General features: G+C 42.5%; 1 protein-coding gene and 1 long non-coding RNA gene across 2 annotated transcripts; both read right to left on the bottom strand.

Annotated features, from left to right (window-relative positions):
* Positions 1 to 2,287: 2,287 nt before the first annotated feature.
* On the bottom strand, positions 2,288 to 14,724 carry LOC129833440 (uncharacterized). Its single transcript, XM_055898045.1, has 9 exons — positions 14,399 to 14,724; positions 13,894 to 14,026; positions 13,480 to 13,645; positions 13,121 to 13,230; positions 12,840 to 13,003; positions 12,463 to 12,482; positions 12,083 to 12,219; positions 10,228 to 10,394; positions 2,288 to 9,970 (listed from the first exon to the last, which is right to left on the bottom strand). Exons 2-9 carry the CDS (start codon positions 14,004 to 14,006, stop codon positions 4,113 to 4,115), a joined length of 6,735 nt encoding a protein of 2,244 aa, XP_055754020.1. The 5' UTR covers positions 14,007 to 14,026; positions 14,399 to 14,724; the 3' UTR covers positions 2,288 to 4,112.
* Positions 14,725 to 15,676: 952 nt separating this feature from the next.
* Positions 15,677 to 17,473, bottom strand: LOC129832774 (uncharacterized). Its single transcript, XR_008756009.1, has 3 exons — positions 17,388 to 17,473; positions 17,204 to 17,283; positions 15,677 to 15,889 (listed from the first exon to the last, which is right to left on the bottom strand). It is a non-coding gene; the product is annotated as an uncharacterized LOC129832774 (long non-coding RNA).
* Positions 17,474 to 19,096: the final 1,623 nt, after the last annotated feature.

The raw sequence follows: 19,096 nt of genomic DNA, 5'->3' as shown, positions 1-19,096 counted from the left end.
TTGGACTCTGGAGCAGAAGAAATGCGTTCTCTGGAGTGATGAATCACGCTTCACCATCTGGCAGTCCGACGGACGAAGCTGGGTTTAGCGGATGCCAGGAGAACGCAACCTGTCCCAATGCGTAGTGCCAACTGTAAAGGAGGAATAATGGTCTGGGGCTGTTTTTCATGGTTCGGGCTAGGCCCCTTAGTTCCAGTGAAGGGAAATGTTAACGCTATAGCTTACAATGACATTCTAGATGATTCTGTGCTTCCAACTTTGTGGCAACAGTTTGGGGAAGGCCCTTTCCTGTTTCAGCATGACAATGCCCACGTGCACAAAGCGAGGTCCATACAGAAATGGTTTGTTGAGATCAGTGTGGAAGAACTTGACTGGCCTGCACAGAGCCCTGACCTCAACTCCATCAAACACCTATGGGATGAATTGAAACGCCAACTGCGAGCCAGGCCTAATTGCCCAACATCAGTGCCCAACCTCACTAATGCTCTTGTGGCTGAACGGGAGCAAGTCCCCGCAGCAATGTTCCAACATCTAGTGGAAAGCCTTCCCAGAAGAGTGGAGGCTGTTATAGCAACAAAGGGGGGACCAACTCCATATTAATGCCCATGATTTTGGAATGAGATGTTCGACGAGCATGTGTCCACATACTTACGGCCATGTAGTGTATATTTAAGAGTTGAGTGGAATTTGACGTACAGGAGAATAGGAGAAAGAGTGGGTGAGGCGTTATAGAATAATTGAAAAAGGAACATCACCATTGTTAAAGATGGCCAGTTTCAGTTCCTTCATAGTGTGTGGCCTATTTTGCACATATATACACTAGGCTGTGTGTAGGTGAAGCTGATGGTGTATGGTGTGGATTAGTACCATTTACTAGCATTGATTTCACTGATTTGATGTATATGTAGGTGTCAGCAAGTACTAGCAGTGATATCACTGATTTGATGTACATGTGGGTGTCAGCAAGTACTAGCATTGATATCACTGATTTGATGTACATGTGGGTGTCAGCAAGTACTAGCATTGATATCACTGATTTGATGTACATGTGGGTGTCAGCAAGTACTAGCATTGATTTCACTGATTTGATGTACATGTGGGTGTCAGCAAGTACTAGCATTGATATCACTGAGTTGATGTACATGTAGGTGTCAGCAGGTACTAGCATTGATATCACTGATTTGATGTACATGTAGGTGTCAGCAAGTACTAGCATTGATATCACTGATTTGATGTACATGTGGGTGTCAGCAAGTACTAGCATTGATATCACTGATTTGATGTACATGTGGGTGTCAGCAAGTACTAGCATTGATATCACTGATTTGATGTACATGTGGGTGTCAGCAAGTACTAGCATTGATATCACTGATTTGATGTACATGTGGGTGTCAGCAAGTACTAGCATTGATGCTAAGGGCTGTAGGATCATTCAGTGGTTGGTGAAACACCTCAAAGGATCCGGTCTCTTAGCACACTCAGATCGCCTCTCTGTCTCTCCCTCTCTGCTGCCTGCTTCTCTGCTCTGCTTGTCCTCATTATGGAAACGCTGTTCCACTTGGCATCACATTTAACCCCTCACTTTCCACTGAGACAAGCAAAGTGGGTCACAGGATCTGAAGCGCTAAACATGCCAATGGGAAGTACATGCTGCTGCACTTAGAGAAGAGGCTAGAAACAAGACTGAAAACTGAGTGATGGAGAAGATGGGAAACAGACAGGATGAGGCTTAGTGACAAGACGTAAATGACAGTCATATACTGTATGGATAGAGAGAAAGACATTACAGACTGGAGAGGGACACACATCCAGTCAAGAAAGGAATATGAAAGCTTGTGTAAATATGTTGAGTAAATAAGGAAGTAGTTGCCTGAAGGAAGCTTTCAATCAAACCTACAATCAAACCAGCATATTGTTTTTCCACCCATAAACATATGTACTGTTAGAAGTTTGGTATTTTCATAAACTACAGTATAACAAAATGTCTGAATGAACAAATAAGTCAATATAGAGTTTACAGCATTTTCTGTGGACTACAATGATGGTTGCAACCAAACAAATTCAGTCAAATAATATAATTACTGTATTTAATTAAGCAAAATGATTAACTAGCTAGGCACTGTAAGCTAACATTACAAGTTCAACATAGCATGCTTCAGACGATCCACAAATCTATAAATTAATCATGGTTCATAATACAGTTTCATGCCACACGACACAAAGGGGGTTTGTTGAACCAATAAATACATGTCATACCACGAATAAATTGTGAAGACACATCCAAAGCTTAATTCAAAAAAAAGAATGCATTTTTCTTTAATGATTTACATTTTACAATTCTACAGCAGACCATTAGAATGTTTACCTCTTCAGAAGGCTGATTATATATCACCACCTGAATCAACTCTAAATCTTGGTCCAGGGGAAATGTTGGGGAACCATAAATGAAATGTTAGATTTTTTAAAAAGTAAATAAACAATATGTTCTATCATGTAATATAAACAAACCTTTCATATCTGCAACAATCAATATTATATGTAAAATATTAAATTACAATAAAGCACCATTTTCAATAATAAGAATAATAAGAATAATACAGACAGACATGACTGCTTCATGGTTTTACATAAGATGATGTAGTCCTATTGAGTACCTCTGTTGGATTGCTACTGGAACGATGTCTAGATGACGAAAGTGGAATGCTCAAATGACATTACAAATGTGTAAGAGCAACATCCATTTCAAAAATGTGAATCTCATTCAAGGATGTAAAAATAATACATGCAACCACGTGGCTGACTACACATTTCTCAGATAACATTTCATTGCGATCACCATCTACACAACTAGCCTAACCAGTGTGATCCAATTAAGTAATGAGCGAGACAAGACTAAAAGCAAGATTATCAAGTAACAAGTCACTGTCCTTGTTCTAATTCACAACAGATTGCTTTGAAGTTGCTTCATAAATAATGCCATAAGCACCAAGTATTCTCAGTGTGGATACAGAGGGGAAAGAAGGGAGGGAACACAAAATGTACCCACTTAGTCCAAGTTGCCCCACTAATACAGTATCATCTACCCCTTGACCTACACAAGACCAAAGAAAAAAACTCATTCTGCAGAAAACATTGCAGTCAGTCTCCCTCCCTCGTATACTGTGGGTGCTCTGGACAGCGGCTGCAGAGCTGCAGTTCATGTCATGCACGCCACCCCTCAGTGGAGTTGTCCTGGAATTTACAGGCCTGGAAGTCATTCTACAGTACACACACTGTTGATGCACAGTGCATTTCTTAATGCACCATTGACTGCTAATCTTCACTCAAATTGGCAAGGCAGTGCACAAATATACCATGTACAGAAAAGCATGGCACCTAAAATCCCTCCTCACTCCCACACACACTTGCAAGTCTATGTACTTAGTGAAACAGAGAGCAGATCCAATAAAACTGTACATTTTAGAGCTCGTAGACAGAACTTAAACCGACTGGAATCAAAGCCCTACTGCCCAAAATCACAGAAACACACTTGTTTTAAAACTTAAAAACACAGTTTTATGTCAAAGTAATCATGTTGTAGAATGTGCAAACGGTTTGTGTAGGCCTATCTTCCTGACGTGTCAACTTCAGAGAACAACCCATTCAACTATGTTACAGTACAATAAGAAGGCCTCCACATACTACTAACTAGAGGGTTCAATGTGCCCACCTTGAGGATAACCTCTGCTATGACAGACATCATGCCAGAAAAGCATTGTGGAGACTGACTGATCTATTCACTACATATTTTCCTCTTGCAAATCACTGAACTTACACAGAAGATGGTTGTATTCACAAAATAAATAGAAGTAAAACTGTTAAGCATAAGCATTACTCGATCCCCACAGATGTCAATAAAACCTTCTCTGAGACATTCATATCATAATAGTATCCAAGAGAGGGATTAGAACAAACACCAGTAACCATTAAACAAACATAATGATAGGTAGACTGTGTAAATTGCTGTTTAAAAAAACATCAGGGCAGAGATATGCTCCTCATGAACAATTCTGTACAATAATGTTGATATATTACAAGCTGCATCAAAGTCAGATGAGAAGAACAGGTATAAATCAGTCTGTATACTGGAGGTCCAGATCCACTAGCCCATCAGTAACCACTAGCCTCAGTCTTTTGGGCTTACGGTCTGAGACCGGGGTACTCAAGGAGTGGGAGGATGTGGGAGCATGGTGGGATGTTGGTGGGTGGTCTATGGGCTGGCACTGCTGTTGTGTGTCCCTCTTGCAGTGGTCATCCTGGCCTTTAAGCCCTGAAAAGCCCCCCACAGAGAAAGATGGTGAGTGTGAGAGTTGGGGTCCACATGGCTCCAAAACCAGCCTCCCCTGGGTGCCCGAAGGCTCCATGAGGCAGCGGTACGTATAGTTGGTGGGCGGTGACCCTGGGTAATCTCCCAGGCCCATGGTGACTGAGTGGTCACCAGTAAAGTTGACCACGTAAGGTGGACCTTGGTGACCATAAGAGTAGGAGAAGGAGGAGGAGGGGGGCTGCTGTTTGTTTGCTGGTGTCTGTGATCCAGAGGGAGAGCTGTGTGCTACTTGGGGGCTATTGTGCTGAGACATAGAGGGAGAGAGCGAGGTGGAAAAGTTCAAGTCTGAGGAATCGTAACACAGTTTGTCAGGTGACGCCGATGTGGCATAGGAAGAGTGAGGGTTCTGGGAGTGCACAGCAGCACAAGGCTTGTCCTGATTCAAACGTTTGCCATGAGGAGACCCATAACTCTGAGGTGCTTGGCTGGGGAAAAAGAAAGGCCTTGGGAGAGTGGAGAAGTTTTTGCTGCCAAAGCTGGTTTCAGTGTATTGAGGTTTGTCAGAGGGCGGCTTCTCCAAAGCTGCCGTTGTACTTTTACTGGACGTCTGGAAATAATCTGGATGGACTTTGTCATTGGGAAGATTTGACTTGATGGGGTAGTTTGATGCATTGAGACGAACTGGATCTTTTCCTGAAATGATGCTATAACTGGGCATGCTACCTTTATGGCCGCCAGTGCTAAAACCTGAACATTTGTTACTCTGGTGGACCTTGTCAGTGTCACTGTACCTAGATTTGGCAATATGAGGTTTGGCCACAATTTTAGGGTTGCCAGCGACAATATTAACTTTAGAAGGGGCACTATTCAAATTCTGACTTGGTTTCCCTTCTTGAAACTTAAGCACACTCTGGATCACACTGGAGCTTTTGTCATAGGTGTTGCGAAAAGCATCTCCTACATTAGGATTTAATTGACAGCCAAACTTGTTAGAAACCACTTGAGGTGAATGGACAGACTTGACTGAGTAATTCTGGGGCCCGGTTTTGAAGGAACTTGGCACTGGCTGAGAGGTGGAAAAATATTGAGATTTGTTGGAAGAGCTCATCAGGTGGAAGGGACCCGGAGTTTTGACTTGAGGCTGGACCTTAGAAAAATTGGAATGAGCAGAACTAGCCTTAGTACCATTGGTGCTCTGATTGAGAACATTGACTGGGGTATTATGGGAATGGGAACCGATGGATGGAGTATTTGTGTTAAACATGAATGATTCTTTCTGAGAGTAGTGGGTTTTGGCTGCTGAAGATAAGGCCTGTGTCTTAGAATCTTCTTTTGACAATTTCATCCCAGGATTTTTCATCAAAAAACGATCCATGAAAGTCCCCTCAGCGCTGCTCAGGGGTGTAAAACAAAAATTTGCATTGAGCTGTCCTCTGTCTTTGGAAGTATCCTTAACTCCACAATCCAAAGGGAGAGACTCATTTTTGGAGCACACAAGACCATTAAGAAATTGCTGATCCTCTGCATTGAAAATACTTCCTGGGCTTGGAGGGCCAAGGTATGGGGTTTCTGGGTTCCAAGCATCCGAGGGGCTATGAGAGAGGGGACTACTAAAGGGCCCGCTGGGTGGATCCATTGGACAGAGGTCTATTGGAGAGGTTTGGAGGATGTTCTGTGGATGATAGAACCCTTCAAGATTGAGACACTGGAAGTCGAGGAGATCTTCACAGCAATTAGCAAAGCTGGATTCTGTGGAAAGCATCCTTTCTGGAAAACTGAACGGTGGAGACTGAGACTGGGATGGAATCTTTGAGGTGGAAGCAGTGTAATCAGAAGGTATGTTTTTTTCTAAGGATTGTGACTGACATAACCCTTCTGAGAGTCTAGAAAGACTGTTGTCTATCTGTAGCAGGTTATGACTAAGACAAGAAGTTCCCATCTCTCCAGTTGCAACCTTACGAGCAGTCTCTGTTTTCTGCCTTTCTTTCCGTCCCCTTCCCCTTCCCCTTCCTCCCCTATTAGTGATTTTTGGCATGGCCCTGTCATTCATTGTTTCAGGAGCATAGGCCATCACATCAGAACCCACAGGTTGGGGTGAGTTAAGGGTCAAGGGTGAGAGAGATAAAGTGAGGGGGGGGGGTTCTTTTTTCAGAAGAACAGCAGAGGAATCTTTTAAAGTGTTGCACTTGATTGCACTGTTGAGTTTCTGGCAGGTGGGAGGTTGAGAAGGGCACTCTTCTTGTAGCTTAACGCATGTCATTTCCTTCTTCTCTTTTTCAGACTCTGCTTCAATCTGCTCCAACTCCTGGCTGTCCACCTCCCACACACCCTGTATTTTTCTCCGCAGTTTGATCCGTGGCAAGGGTTGATCCTCATCCTTTACTTTGTGTTCATGCAGTGCCCCACTGTCAACCAAACTACTCTCTACTCCAATACAAGTATCCTTCACTTCTTCTCTGTCTTCAGCCAAGGATGGAATATCTTTCTCTTTTCCACAGATTCTAACAGGACTTGGTGTGACTTGATAGTCACATTGCAGTCCCCCCACTCCGACAGACATACCCTCACTAGAAATTGTATGGCCCTTTTCTCCTGGCAGTTGCTTTACTCCATAAATAACCTCATCTAGCACCTCATTTATCTCTACCTCGCTGAGCTCCCCCTGTTCCTTTTTTTTCTCTTTCGAGTCTACAGCTACAACCTCACTCTGCCTGTTCATCAAAATGGGACCTCTATCTTTCAAACTCCCCGATCTGTCTCGTCTAACTTTACGTCTCTTCCAAAATCGTACGTCATGAGTCTCCTTCCCATCTGCCTGGGCACCCTTCTCCATTTCTAAGTTTAAGATTGACACAGAATCTAAAATGGCCCTATAAGGCTCCAATTGTTGTGAATCAATAGACTTTTCTGCTTCAATAATCAAATCCTCTCCTCCTGCAGGTCTGTCCAACTCCCACACTTTGCCCCTCTTTCTCTTAAAACGGATTTTGAAGTTGAGGCTCTGCCCTTTCCCGTTCTCTTCCTTGCATGTTTGCGAGGTGAGTGAATTCAGTAACTCAGTATGTGATTCTGGCTTCTTCTCTCCTTCATTTACATGTTCTTTTTTAGAATCCAGTGAGATTTCACCATGTCCTGCTTTGTGTTTGTCCTCATCAGATTCATTCTCCAGTACCTCTGAGTCTCGGGTCCCTCTTTTATACTTTCCTGCACTCCTCCGTGGCCGGTCTTGTTCCAGTTGATTGACTCTGGGACGCAGCATTCTGGGCGTTGCATTTTGTTTTGCTGACCTCTTGAAGGTCTGTGTCCGAGATTGGACCGCAAACTCTGAAACGGTAGACTTAGGGTCACTATTAGACCGCAACCCACCTCTACCACAGTCCTCCAACACTTTGATAGCTTTGGTTTCTCTTCCTGAACACAGAGTCAGATTCTGCCTCAGCCCTGTGGAGGGTTTGAGGTCCATGGAGGATGGCTCTGACACAGGAGAGTTGATGCTCTGCTCAGAGTCAGTCTCCACCGAATTACGGAACATCCGTTTCTTCAGAGGAATGTTGGCCTGGGTGTGTGTCTGAAGATATTCTGAAGGAGGGGGAGACTTGGAAAGCCTATCTTTCGCTGGGATTAAATCATCGTTACTTTGTGGCGAGTGAATATGCAAGTCTTGGCCTGGACCCTCAAGTTTCATCTTACTAGCCCTTCCTTTCCCCCGTTTGGAAATTATCCCACTTTGTGTCGTTGCATGAGGCAAACTATTTGTCTGTGCATCAGATAATATTTGTTCCCTAACCTCTTTCCCCCCATCATTATTTGCCTCTCTGCCATCTTCCATTTGCTTATGGTTGGAGGAAATTAGATCTTTCTTTCCTGTGTTCCCACTTCCTGAGCCCCCAGCCTTCTGATCCCGCTCTTTTCTTAGAATATCAGAAAGTAGGACCCTCACCTGTTTGATAACAACACCCTTCTTGTCCATAGTGATACTACTCCCCTTTTTTACCATTTCAGACACCCTCTCATTCTTACCTCCATCCTTTCTGATAATGCTGTCACAACTTTTGCTATTTTGTCCTCCTGCTTTTCCATTACTCTGTTCTTCTGCATCATTTCGCCCTCTAAGCACCCTCTTATCACAGCCAACAACTTGAGATTGTACACTTTTACTATTTAGTTTTGCCCCTCTGTCAATGTCTTTTACACTCCCCCTATGCCCCTTCCCAGCCACACTAACCTTTTCCCCCCCACCAGCAGCTTCTATTTCAATGACCTTCTCACCTGCCCCTTTCTCACCATGTAAAACATCAACCTTCACCACAGCGGTCTGTCCCCTTCCTACATCAGCTTTGTTAATCTTAGCCTTGAAATACATTTCCCTCACCCCTTTCTTACCTTCAGCGTCTGACAACTCTCTGCCTGCTTCCTCCATGGACTTCTGCTGGGACCTGGACACTCTGGTGTCTGCCTCTCCTCCCTGTGTAGCTGATCTAGCCATCTGTTCTGCTTGCACTGGTACGCTGCTCTCTCTTCTCACAATGCCCTTTCCCTCCAATCCTGGACAGGCCCTTTCTTCTGCTACACTTCCCGGCACAGACACTCTTATCAAGCTAACTGTGACTTGCTTCAGTCCTGACATTATTGGAACATGGTCAAGTGAGGGGGAAGAGAGAGAAATGGTGCTAGGGGTGGTAGTGACAAGGGGAGTACTAATGGGTTTCTGGTGATTCCCAGGCTTCTTGGCTTTGTCCAAAGCACTTTGGCAAACTTCAACCCTTTTACCAGAGGGTTTGCTCGCCACAAGTGTCCCATCAGTCCCCGATTCTCCAATGGTTTTGATTTCCCCTTTCAGATCCACTGGTTTCTGATCTGCATCCTGAGCCTTGCTGCCTTTGGGCCCGCCTCCACCAGTGTATGTTCTGTTGCTGATGTATGCCACATCATTGTTGTTGCCGCTGGTGTTATTTTCGATGGTTATGCAATTGGTTCCATGAATATCTTTGATAACATTGTGCGTGGCATCTTTTCCACTACAGCTATCCATGTGTTTCTGAGGACTTGCGCTGTTGCTTTTTCTGCAAATAGGTTTGGTGAGTTCAATGCGCTTGCTAATGATTTTGTTGTTCTTCTTGGCTCTGGAAGCAGACGGGCGTGTGTGACAGTTTCTGATCATGCTCCTTGTTCTGGAAGAGATCCTTGCCTGGACAGATACTTTTTCCACCACTCGAAGGGGCTTGCCACCCAGTATCTGTCCACAAACTGCTGGTCCAGCATTCTGTTGAGAAGACAAGGAAGGTTGAAGAGTGAAAGGCTTCAGGTTTAACTCACAAGTATTGCTGCTCTTCTCTTTTTTGTCATTCTCTTTGGTTGTACAGCAGAGAGCAGATTGTTCCTTCCTCCACTTGTCTTTTGTCTCCACATGTTCAAGCTGGTGCAGCAAGGCCCTCTCTTTGCTGGTGGGGTCCTTGCAGCTCAACAAGAAGTTGAACGTGTGGCGCCGTACTCGGACCCTAAGGTTCCTCAACACCACCTCTGATAGGGATGGCATAATCAGTCGTTGCTGCTTCATTTCCGATATCCTCCTTTGCCCCTCCTGTTTCAACCTTTTGGTCTTCCTGCTCATCATCAGAGCATTTCTCTTCATCTGCTGGGTAAATGAATTCCTTGAAGGGATAGCTAAGACAGGAAGACAAAGAACTAAGAAATTCAGGCAAAACCAATAGCATAACAAATAAATGCATACTGGACCTAACATTACATTCTAGTTGCATACTGTCACTAACTGTCTTATCTGCAATACATTTAGCAATAACGACAGTTTATTGCTCAATGATCAATACGTAGTACCACTTGTATCTTCATAGAATGAGAATTTCAGGCATTGTTAAAAGACATCATTAGCTTAACGTTTGAAACGAGAGACACAAACTTACCTGAATTTGAAAATGTAAATGTAGGCCGAAATGTAGGAGGACAGGGTGCTTTCCCTCTGTTAAGACGAAGGTCTGTGTCTCTGAGGCGGTACTTCTGGCCAGACAGGTCATTAGAGTCATCACAACCAGGCTGCCTCTCTCTGTGTCGGAAGTGACCCTCTCCTTTTCTAAATAATAAAGAAATAGTATAATGTTCCACGTCATTATATAGTACCAGTCAAAAGTTTGGACACATTCAAGGGTTTTTCTTTATTTTTACTATTTTCTACATTGTAGAATAAATAGTGAAGACATCAAAACTATGAAACAACACATGTAGTGGGCCAAAAAAGTGTTAAACAAATCAAAATATATTTAATATTTTAGATTCTTCAACTAGTCACTCTTTGCCTTGATGACAGCTTTGCACACTCTTGGCATTCTTTCAACCAGCTTCATGAGGTAGTCCCCTGGAATACATTTCAATTTAAAGGTGTGCCTTGTTAAAAGTTAATTTGTGGAATTTCTTTCCTTCTTAAGGCGTTTGAGCCAATCAGTTGTGTTGTGACAAGGTAGGGGTGGTATACAGAAGATAGCCTTATTTGGTAAAAGACCAAATCCATATTATGGCAAGAACAGCTCAAATAAGCAAAGAGAAACAACAGTCCATCATTACTTTAGGACCTGAAGGTCAGGCAATGCAGAAGATGTCAAGAACTTTAAATGTTTCTTCAAGTGCAGTCACAAAAACCATCAAGCGCTGTGATGAAACTGGCTCTCATGAGGACCGCCACAGGAATGGAAGACCCAGAGTTACCTCTGCTGCAGAGGATAACTTTATTAGAGTTACCAGCCTCAGAAATTGCAGCCCAAATAAATGCTTCACAGAGTTCAAGTAACAGACATCTCAACATCAACTGCTCAGAGGAGACTGTGTGAATCAGGCCTTCACGGTCAAATTGCTGCAAAGAAACCACTACTAAAAGACACCAATAAGAAGATGGGACTTGCTTGGGCCAAGAAACACAAGCAATGGACATTAGACTAGTCCAAATTTGTCCTTTGGTCTGGAGTCCAAATTTGAGATTTTTGGTTCCAACCACTGTGTCTTTGTGAGACGCGGTGTGGATGAACGGATGATCTCCGCATGTGTATTTCCCACCGTAAAATCATGGAGGTGTTATGGTGCTTTGCTGGTGACACGGTCTGTGATTTATTTAGAATTCAAAGGCACACTTAACCAGCATGGCTACCACAGCTTTCTGCAGTGATACGCCATCCCATTTGGTTTGGGCTTAGTGGGACTATCATTTGTTTTTCAACAGGACAATGACCCAACACACCTCCAGGCTGTGTAAGAGCTATTTTTACCAAGAAGGAGAGTGATGGAGTGCTGCATCAGATGACCTGGCCTCCACAAACCCCGAACATCAACCCAATTGAGATTGTGACAGAAAAGCAGCTAACAAGTGCTCAGCATATGTGGGAACTCCTTCAAGACGGTTGGAAAAGCATTCCAGGTGAAGCTGGTTGAGAGAATGCTAAGAGTGTGCAAAGCTGTCATCAAGGCAAAGGGTGGCTACTTTGAAGAATCTAAAATATATTTTTTTGATCTGTTTTAACACTTTTTTGATTCCAAGTGTGTTATTTCAAGGTTTTGATGTCTTCACTATTATTCTACAATGTAGAAAATAGTAAAAATAAAGAAAAACCCTTGAATGATTAGGTGTGTCCAAACTTTGAATGGTACTGTATGTATGTATGTATGTATGTATGTATGTATGTATGTATGTATGTATGTATGTATGTATGTATGTATGTATATAAGTTAAGCTGGTCATTGAGACAATGAGCAGATATGTCTCAATCCTCTCACCTCTCACAGGTGCAGCATTCACACATTTCATTGTCTTCTCCAAAAAAGCTGTCACCATAGTAACAGGTGATCTCCTCCCCAGGTGCGATGGGCCTCACCACTTTTACACAGCCTCCATTCTTATCGCCAGGAACAAACTGGAGAGAAGGGGGAGGTGAGGGAAGAAACAAGGTGACATCGCTAGCCCTGGGGATGTAACACTTCAAACAATAAAACCATAATAGTACAAACAAAAGACACAGACAAAGAGGATAATAACAATAATCATGTATAACAACACTTCTATAAAAAGGGAACAATGCTTAACAGGAACAAACACGCAGAACGATTAAAAATATAGAAGAGTAACATGACTAATAATATATAACATTGTTGATTACCTTACAGTTTGGTCTGCAGTCTTCACCCAGGAAACAGAAACAAACGTATGGTTACAATACAGATATAACAACTTAAAAACACTGGAAATTGTGCTATGCGTCTGTATAATAAAAGCATTGACCATTAGCAAATCCTGTGAAGCTCTGCTGTAGGTGAGCACATTAAATAACAGGATTAGATTAGTGCATTTGATTTGATCACTCTAGATCTAATGTATGACTTGTTAGGATTGCCTAATTAAGAGAAATCCCATAAGCAGATGCTCTGTCTGTGTGTTCTGTGATAGTGTATGCACAGTGGGTTTCTGTTTAAGTGTGTGTACAGTGCCTGTACAGTGTGGCAGACAGTAACTGGGGTTGAATCCTGAAAAACTCACCGTGGTTGATGAAAGCCGCAGGCCCAAGCCAGAGTTGTGCACAGCGCTTACGAGTGGAGTACATCACACTAAAGTCATTCACCCCTGCTCTCAGAACAGCACTGTCTGCTGGACTCAGCTCGGCTATACAACCCAACAGAACCTCCATCCGCTCACCAACAAACCTGCAGCATTCAGCGTCACAGTTAAACATGATATATAAATACACAGACAAGATGTATCTAATCTGCAGAGTTAGACATGACTATTGAATGCAACTGTTAAAAGAAGTTGATCCTTACCAGTGCTTGGTAGAGGTTATCTTTGCTCCGTTGGTTTCTGAAGAGTATCGGTCACATGACTCAATCTGGACACCACTATCCAACAGGAAGGCACAGAGGTAGCGATACACCTGAAGAAATAATAGCTGTCAAGACCATGCATATAGCCAAGCATGTTCATGCACACAATCATGAATACCCACAGAGTGAAAATAGCTAATATTAGCTAACTACCCAAACTAATAAGACAGAGGCCAACAAAAGTATTTGAACAAATGAAAGAAATTACACTGACTAAAGAAAGGAAGGGGCAATCAAAAACATACTTTTAGTGCACACTGATATAACAGGGTTAACTGATCCTGCAAACACACACTTACATGCTGTTTCAGTAGTTCCAGACGGTGTGTTCCCAGTCCAGTGAAGTAGTCACAGGCCCAGTCTCCCACTGTGAGAGCCTCAAAGGTGGCCTGCAAGTCATGTGTGCGTTGGAAGCGTAGCAGAGTCTCTTTAAGGTAGCCCCAACGACGGACCTCTGGGGGGGGACTGCAGGGCGACAAGAATTAGGTGTGTGCTGTTCTTTGCAATTGTGAATTAACTTCTCCACTTCTCTTTGAAGAACGCTGAAGTTGTGCCTTAACTGCCTGATGAAGACTGATTACTAGACGTATAGAGGAACCATCAAGACCAAGAACAAGAAAAATGGTACAATGCATACATCTATGGCAAAAGTTTGTCATTTCACACACTTTTGTCAAATACAATGTAATGGATAGGAGGTTTAAAGAGATTACCTGACGTTCATTTTATGGGTGCTGAACCCCAGCAAGGGGTCCAGCACCAAGCTGGTGGCCAGATCATCCGTCTCACACAGCTCCATCACACTCATTTTACTGCATCCGTCCATCGCCTCCCACCATCAGCATGCTGAGAGGACAGGGGTCGGGGTCAAGAGACAGGGCGATGCGACTGACAACCACCCACAACTGAGTCAAGTTGTCCTCGTATCCCCATACAAACTAACGTTAGCCTTTATGTACGGCTTCGATAAGCTAGTTCTAGCTCAAGCATCAATACGGTTATGTTAGAAACTAGCAAACTGACCAGCTAACTAGCTAAGCAGCCTTCTGATTTTGATGTCTAATTTAGCATCATAGTTAGCAGCTAGCTACCGCAGGACATAGCGTTAAGCTGAAAGTCTAGCTAGTTAGCGTCTCAGGCATAAACAAACACGAGAAATATAACTAGCTATATTGATTTATATAAGTTAGTCTGCAGTTATATTTAGCATAACATTACCTGGGAGTATTTGATAACGAAAGCCGTTAGCTAGATTGTATCCGTAGTGGTTGCAAGCTAGCCGCTAGCTGGCTATGTCAGATGTCGAGTCAGCTAGCTAACGTTACGTAGCCGAAACACAGCACAATTTCTTGGTGTTGCCTCGTTGATTCAACGCTGCAGATGTAATCAAATTAGTTAATCAGCTAGTTTCCACAGCAAAACGACTGACCCGAGGGAAGGATTTTTTTTTAAAAATGTTTGTTATTCTCGTATCAGAAGTTGGGCGAACAACCACTGAGGTATGCGAGTAACACTGCTGCAGTGAAACCGAACTAGGGCCATATCCGTTGTTTTTCATTGGCTAGCGCCAAGGTCAATTTTACGCCAGTTACGAAATCTCTCACAGGCCATTTGTCAATAGGGAGAGGATGTACTTTAGTTCTAGTAATACTGTTGGTTGTACCTGGTCATAGTAGGTTGGGTTTCAGTTGCTTGAATGGACAGTCGTTATTTATACGTTTCAGTTTAACAGAACTCACGTTACACAAATTGATAACCCTCTCAAAAATAACACTGTTACATCGACAGAATCCATGGCGAAGGACCCCGTCTCAGCCATCTACTACATTGGTGTAAGCAGTGGGATCATGTCAGTGGTCCTTCATGGTCTTGGGGAAGTGTACCCTTACACACATGCTGGGTGTCTTGCACGGGACACGGAGTGGATAGCGCATCAGTGTAAGCTTGTAACTACCCAGGCTTAAGGTACAAATCGGTGTAGATCGAGCCCATTCCAACTCACACCTACTACACTGAAGTTCTGGGCCAGTTTTCCAGATCTTGATTAAGCCTATACTCCTACGTCTGGGTTAAATACAAAGCCAATATTAAGATGTTGGCTTTATAAATTAATTTACACAGGCAGTTATATGATATTTCTTCCTACCAATAGGTCAGCTCTGAATTGTGATTATAAGTGAAGAAAATAAAAAATCTGAATTAGGCTGCCTGTCTAAACGCAGCCAGTGTGAGGCATTAGAACACTTAGCAAATGTCTAGGACTAGATTGAAGAAGCCAGAAAACTGGAATCGCTGAGGATTGATCAAGGACAGTGGATACCCCCCTCATGTCCTATAAACAATATGAAATCTACGGCACCACTGAATAAGTTAGACATGCAAAGTCCCCCTATACAAGCAAGGGCCTGATTCTGGCCCCAGGTGGTACCCACTACAATCAGACCACATGTTTACTTAGCCAGACATTTAACTTTCCAAGGAAATGGTAGTAGACAGTTTCACATGATTGAAGACATCCAAAATTGGAGCTGCAATTTATTACAATGCTTGTGTAGTACAACAGGGATAATGTCATGTGCACGGGTAGAGGACATGGAGTGTCATGCGTCAAGCCCTCACTGACAGCAGCTTGTGTCACACATCTTGCCCTCCTTGCACACACACAACCAGAGGCGCACTTGCTGCATCCAGTTGGGCAGCAGGAACAACCTGGAGGAATGATAGAAGAGATTAGTACTAATTAATGACCATGACTGGTTTTCCAACAAGACCTGTGGCTGTTATATAACAGGCCTGAAGGCATTTTATCTGGGCTAAAAGTTCAGCTGAATGTTAGACATGCCACTGGTGGCAGCATCCGGAGTTTGACAGTGGATATTCAATTTGAAAATTATTATTTGGACATTACACTAAATACTTACAATGTAAGGAAAGATATGCAATTTCAGGTGAAGGATTCCTTTAAAGCAGGGTTTCCAAACTTGGATCTTGGGCCCATGTTTAGATTTTTGGCCAAGCACTACACAGCTTGGGCAAAATCAAAGCTTGATGAGTTGATTATTTGAATCCGCTGTGTAGTGATTGGGCAAAAATCAAAGCATGCACCCAAGGGGGGCCCCAGGACCGAGTTTGGGAACCCATGCCTTAAAGGGACACTAGGGTAGTCAATTTCGCTCTTAGGTCTCAATGGTGGGTTGCGCTTTGACACTGGGCGGATTTGATTATGCCGAGCAGCGGGGCACAGCCTATGGCCTTTGATGTGAAAAGGCGAAGGCGGTGAGGGAGGAGCCGGTTCGCAAATCGAACAGTCATCTGCACCGCACCGTATTTGCAAACTAGTTGTTTTCATAGGGAAGGCAAATAGAGAAATTACTATTGCACGTGAAGGCAATCCTACTCATTACTCCACGCGCATAATTACGTCACTTTGAGCGGACTTCGCCGTGGGCTTTCTCCCGGCACTTGGCTCACGCCCAGGAGGCAGCCCGGTTCTTAAACGAACGCAATAATCTTGCTCTCGTAACGCACGCCTACCCGGGCCAATTTTTTTGGAATCCTCTCATTGGTTTGGGATGTTCAGTCTGTCGAAGACGTGGCTACCAATTGTTCACATCTAAACTGTAAAGTTTTTTTTTAAAGCAATCTGCACTTGTTACAGCTATTTTGACAAATTCTCGACATGTACCCATTGATTCTTTAAGAATTTAACTTAAATGTATAATGCGCTTAGTTTAACTGCCGTAGGCCTATTCCATCAGAACACAATATAACATTTTACTAAATATTGGAGAAAACACTAAAGTTACAACTATATATATATATATATATATATATATATATATATAATTGAATGGATAGTCAGTCCTTACATCCCATAGCGCAGTCTAAGTGTACATTTCGCCAGCTCCATCCGTTAGCGTCGCTTTGCACTTTATCAAATTTTATAGATCATACACATTTAGCAGAAGTTATTGCGGGTGTAACGATTCTTGTTCCGAGCGCAAACAGAACACATGCACTTACTTTTCGTGGAACATCCGCATTTTGTACACTTGCAGATTCCACCGCAACTGCAGCGTCCAGCTATAAACAAAACACGCCAACTACTACATTAGAGTCACCTGCATTGCAAATCTATATAAAAAATACATTGTACCCGTTCAGGTCAATTCGGAATTTAGAGATCAATTCCATTAGGCAAACTTACTTTTTGAGCAATCACAAGGATCCATTTTCAGTTTGAATTATATCTTAGCCCAAACAATTCAACAAGGCTGACCTGACTCCGTTCCAGTGGCGCTTTGTCTGCTATTGATTTGAGATTTGGTTCAGCTGTTTTATATGATCGGAATTGATAGGGCAATGTGCAAAATAGAAACGTGCATTCATGCTCCGCTTATTTCTCCCTATAATACAATTTACTGTAAATTATTTCCTATAGATGAACTGCATACGTTGTTGTATACACTAGATGGCGCCCATTTAAAATGTAATCTGAAACATACAATATGTAGTATGTATCACAATATGGGTAATTCAACATTAGTGGCCTATAGAGTTAATTTCTTACATTATACACAAACCATGGCTCATTTAAAGTTCCATTATGGAATATTGGCCGTTTCTTGAGACAAAAATGGTCCACTATTATGGACAATAATAATGTCCAGAAATGACTTCTTTAGACAGAAGGGGGGCCAACCTCCCCACACCCATGAGCAAAAGTTTATATTGCACATCATGCATACGAACCATACAGCCAACACTCGAGCAAAACTTCCATATTGTATCATCTTTAAGACAAAAACAGACAAAGTACAAATTCACTATTTTTTATTTTCTACCCGGTAACAGACAGGATTTGTGATTGGTTGGAAAACAAATTACATAAAAATAAAACATTTTATTTTTATTTAACGTTTTTGATTCATTTATATTTTAGCTTTTCTAGCCTGGGGCGCGTTCAGCAGGACTTAGCCTATTTCTATCCGAAAGTATCAAACGTTATGTAGAACAAACGCCTCTGACATGTAGAATACGAACGCATCAGCTCTATTCATGGCATTTCTATCTGCAACGTCCGGCAACTGAACATAGCCTTGTATTGCCCCCAGCGACAGTGCATTAAGGAAAAACGTCCCTGATTGGTTAAAATAAAAACGTTTTACATTATCACAATATCTATATTGCCCTAGTCCTTGAAATAAAAGTTCAAAAGAAATAAGATTGATATCGATAGTTACAGTAGATTCTTGGTGATGTCTTAATAATGATTTTAGCAAATGAATGATCTGACCAACATTACAAGCAGAACGTTTACCCTGCTATGAGCAGAGTAGGGTCGGGTGAAACTGGAAGTTGTGAAGTATCATTCAGGACAGCAATACTAAGACCTGCAATGATCCCCAAAACAGTTTATCTTCAAGTTGAGGCATTGCTCTACCCTACTGCCTAAAGCATGTAAGCAAAGCTTGTTTCCAAAATGCATATTTAAAAAAAAAAAAAGCAGATGGTCTACATTACAGCTCTGAATCATCGTCTTAAAGCCTTGTCAGAAAACAAGCCATTGACAATTCCGACAACTTGAAACTCCTGCCCTGTTATTTTTTCAGCAAAAAAGTTTTCCAACCCACAATGTTCTAATATTACAGCTCTTTTAAAAACAAGCGTATTACCTTTCCATGTAACATATTGTATATCAAGCATTCAATATCCTTATAACAGCAAATAACACTTCCTCTGGTCAATAGATCATAACATGTCATTAAAACCAACACTCCTTGGTCTCACAATATTATCAATTTCTTTATAAACTACAAAGCCAAAAAACCTTGAGCCATGTGCTCTTTAAAAAACATACGGCCAACTATGCACCATGAACGCACTCAGCACTGTTGGGGGCGCATTGAATGTACA

Source organism: Salvelinus fontinalis, chromosome 34, assembly GCF_029448725.1.
Source record: "Salvelinus fontinalis isolate EN_2023a chromosome 34, ASM2944872v1, whole genome shotgun sequence".
Classification (NCBI taxonomy): domain Eukaryota; kingdom Metazoa; phylum Chordata; class Actinopteri; order Salmoniformes; family Salmonidae; genus Salvelinus; species Salvelinus fontinalis.
This window is presented reverse-complemented; position numbering and strand designations above follow the sequence as displayed.